The following is a 1868-nucleotide window of genomic DNA, read 5'->3' on the forward strand; positions in this document are numbered from 1 at the left end:
AATTGGTGGAACTACCCAGTTGCAGTAAAAGCTACACCACTACAAGGCAAACAAGTAATTGACCACTGAAAACACTACAAATATTTGAATTGAGTTAAACTACCATCAAGCTACTGCAAAATGTAGTTAAATTACTAGTTGAATTACATGTACTGGAACTAATCCCCAGAACTGTGCACATGATATCGTACATGAAAATATCTATGACATTTGTTTTTCATTTTCAAGGCTCCAATCAATATAAAATTGACATCAGAACTTAATATTTCATGGACTTTGGCAATGTTTCCTTTTCTCCTATAATAAACGATGACTTTGTTAATATCCATAATGTACATGTTATGTGTTCTGAAGGTCAACTATCCAGGCGTGTCTTCTTCAGGCATGACTCCTATCCCGCAGCAGTTTGATAGAGAAGGCCAGGTCCACTGTGTAAGCTAACAGAGTAATGCTGGTCATCACCGCTTCCATGACAACAAGGGTGGGCCCAGTTTTCCTGTCTGTGAAGTCTTGGCCGGAGTTTTGTAGCTCCAGGACTCTGGTAAAACACAGTATGGTGGCGACCACATAGAGAAGCACCCCTGTCAGACTGAAGCTTGCCAGCAGGCGGTCAAAGGGCAGAGGGCATCGCCCAGCACAGTCCCCTAGAACCACCATTACTGTACCCAGGGACATTAGGAGACAGAGGGCATACACCGCCCCAGACACCCATAGCTGCCAACCTATAGCTGCCAACCCTACCCCGGCTCCTTTTACCAAAGCTCCACGGACCTGCTCCACCACCAAGACGATCATCTCACATCCTCCCCAGAGCTGGAGCATCTTGAGCAGGCCGGGTACGCTGGCCATGTAGCCGTTCTGGTCCTGGGTCTGGGTGCGGATGAGGTAGGCCTCGGTTGCATAGGCCAGGAAGGTGAGACACGATGCCAAGGAGGCGGCGATAGGACGGGGCCAGACACCTTCATGACCCATGACCGCCCAAGGAAAGGTGACCGAGGCGCTGAAGGTCATGAGGGCGGCGAGCGCCGCCACGGTCACGGTCAGGTTCTTCCAGGAGATGGGGACCAGGCTGTGGAACTGGATGACGTTGATCACGTGGATTAGGAGGGTGAGGATGAAGAAGAGGCACCAGGTGAACATGCAGAGGATCCTGAAGGAGGGCTGGTGGGTGTCAGGGTTCAGCTCCGGGGTAACCAGGGAGGCTACCAGGCTGAAGGTAAGGCAACCGGACAGGAGAGCCCACATACGCACCAGCGACAGAGGGCTGGTTAGATCACTGGCCTCCAGTACAATTACAGGCATGGTGTTGGTTCCCAAACAAAGTCCAAAACGAGAAAGTCCAAAAGGCTGTAGACAGAGATTTATAATGTTGTAACAGGCTTTGCTGTAGAGCAGCAGAGAGGTGTCTTGCTTCCTCTAATACTTCTTTAAACCTCAGTTTGGACAAGCTCAATTTCAAGTTGTAACGTCTATTTCGGTTAAAACAGAAATTTGCTTCCACCTTCTGAAAGGATGTCAACAACCTTATCCAGGAGAATGTACTGCACCAGGATGGAGTCAACTCACAAAAACATTTCCCACCAACTGAGAAAAAGAACGCCGTCTTGTTGAACTCTTTCAGTCAGATGACGAATCCCCTTGTACATTTCTCATTTCTGCTAACTCCAAATCCAGGAAAGAACCCTCCGGAACCAAAATATGGTAGGCCCAAAATGAAAGGCCCCAAAAATACCTTAAACTGTCAGTTCAGCGCATGAGCCAACGGTCATCTCCACTCTGTCCTGTACCACCAATACCATTCACAATGCAAACACAATGCAAACCCGATTAAAACCACCACTCTTCTATCTCGTGCTTCCGATACACCA

The 1868-nt window shown here is 48.4% G+C and overlaps 1 protein-coding gene across 1 annotated transcript; it reads right to left on the minus strand.

Moving 5' to 3' along the window:
- Positions 1–378: 378 nt before the first annotated feature.
- LOC115177957 (myeloid-associated differentiation marker-like) lies at positions 379–1302 on the minus strand. Its single transcript, XM_029738956.1, has one exon. It carries the CDS (start codon positions 1300–1302, stop codon positions 379–381), a length of 924 nt encoding a protein of 307 aa, XP_029594816.1.
- Positions 1303–1868: the final 566 nt, after the last annotated feature.

The sequence above is a fragment of the Salmo trutta genome, chromosome 38 (assembly GCF_901001165.1).
Source record: "Salmo trutta chromosome 38, fSalTru1.1, whole genome shotgun sequence".
Lineage (NCBI taxonomy): Eukaryota > Metazoa > Chordata > Actinopteri > Salmoniformes > Salmonidae > Salmo > Salmo trutta.

Coding starts and splice junctions, on each gene's coding strand:
- LOC115177957 (XM_029738956.1), bottom strand. CDS start 1,302: ATGCCTGTAATTGTACTGGAGGCCAGTGATCTAACCAGCCCTCTGTCG.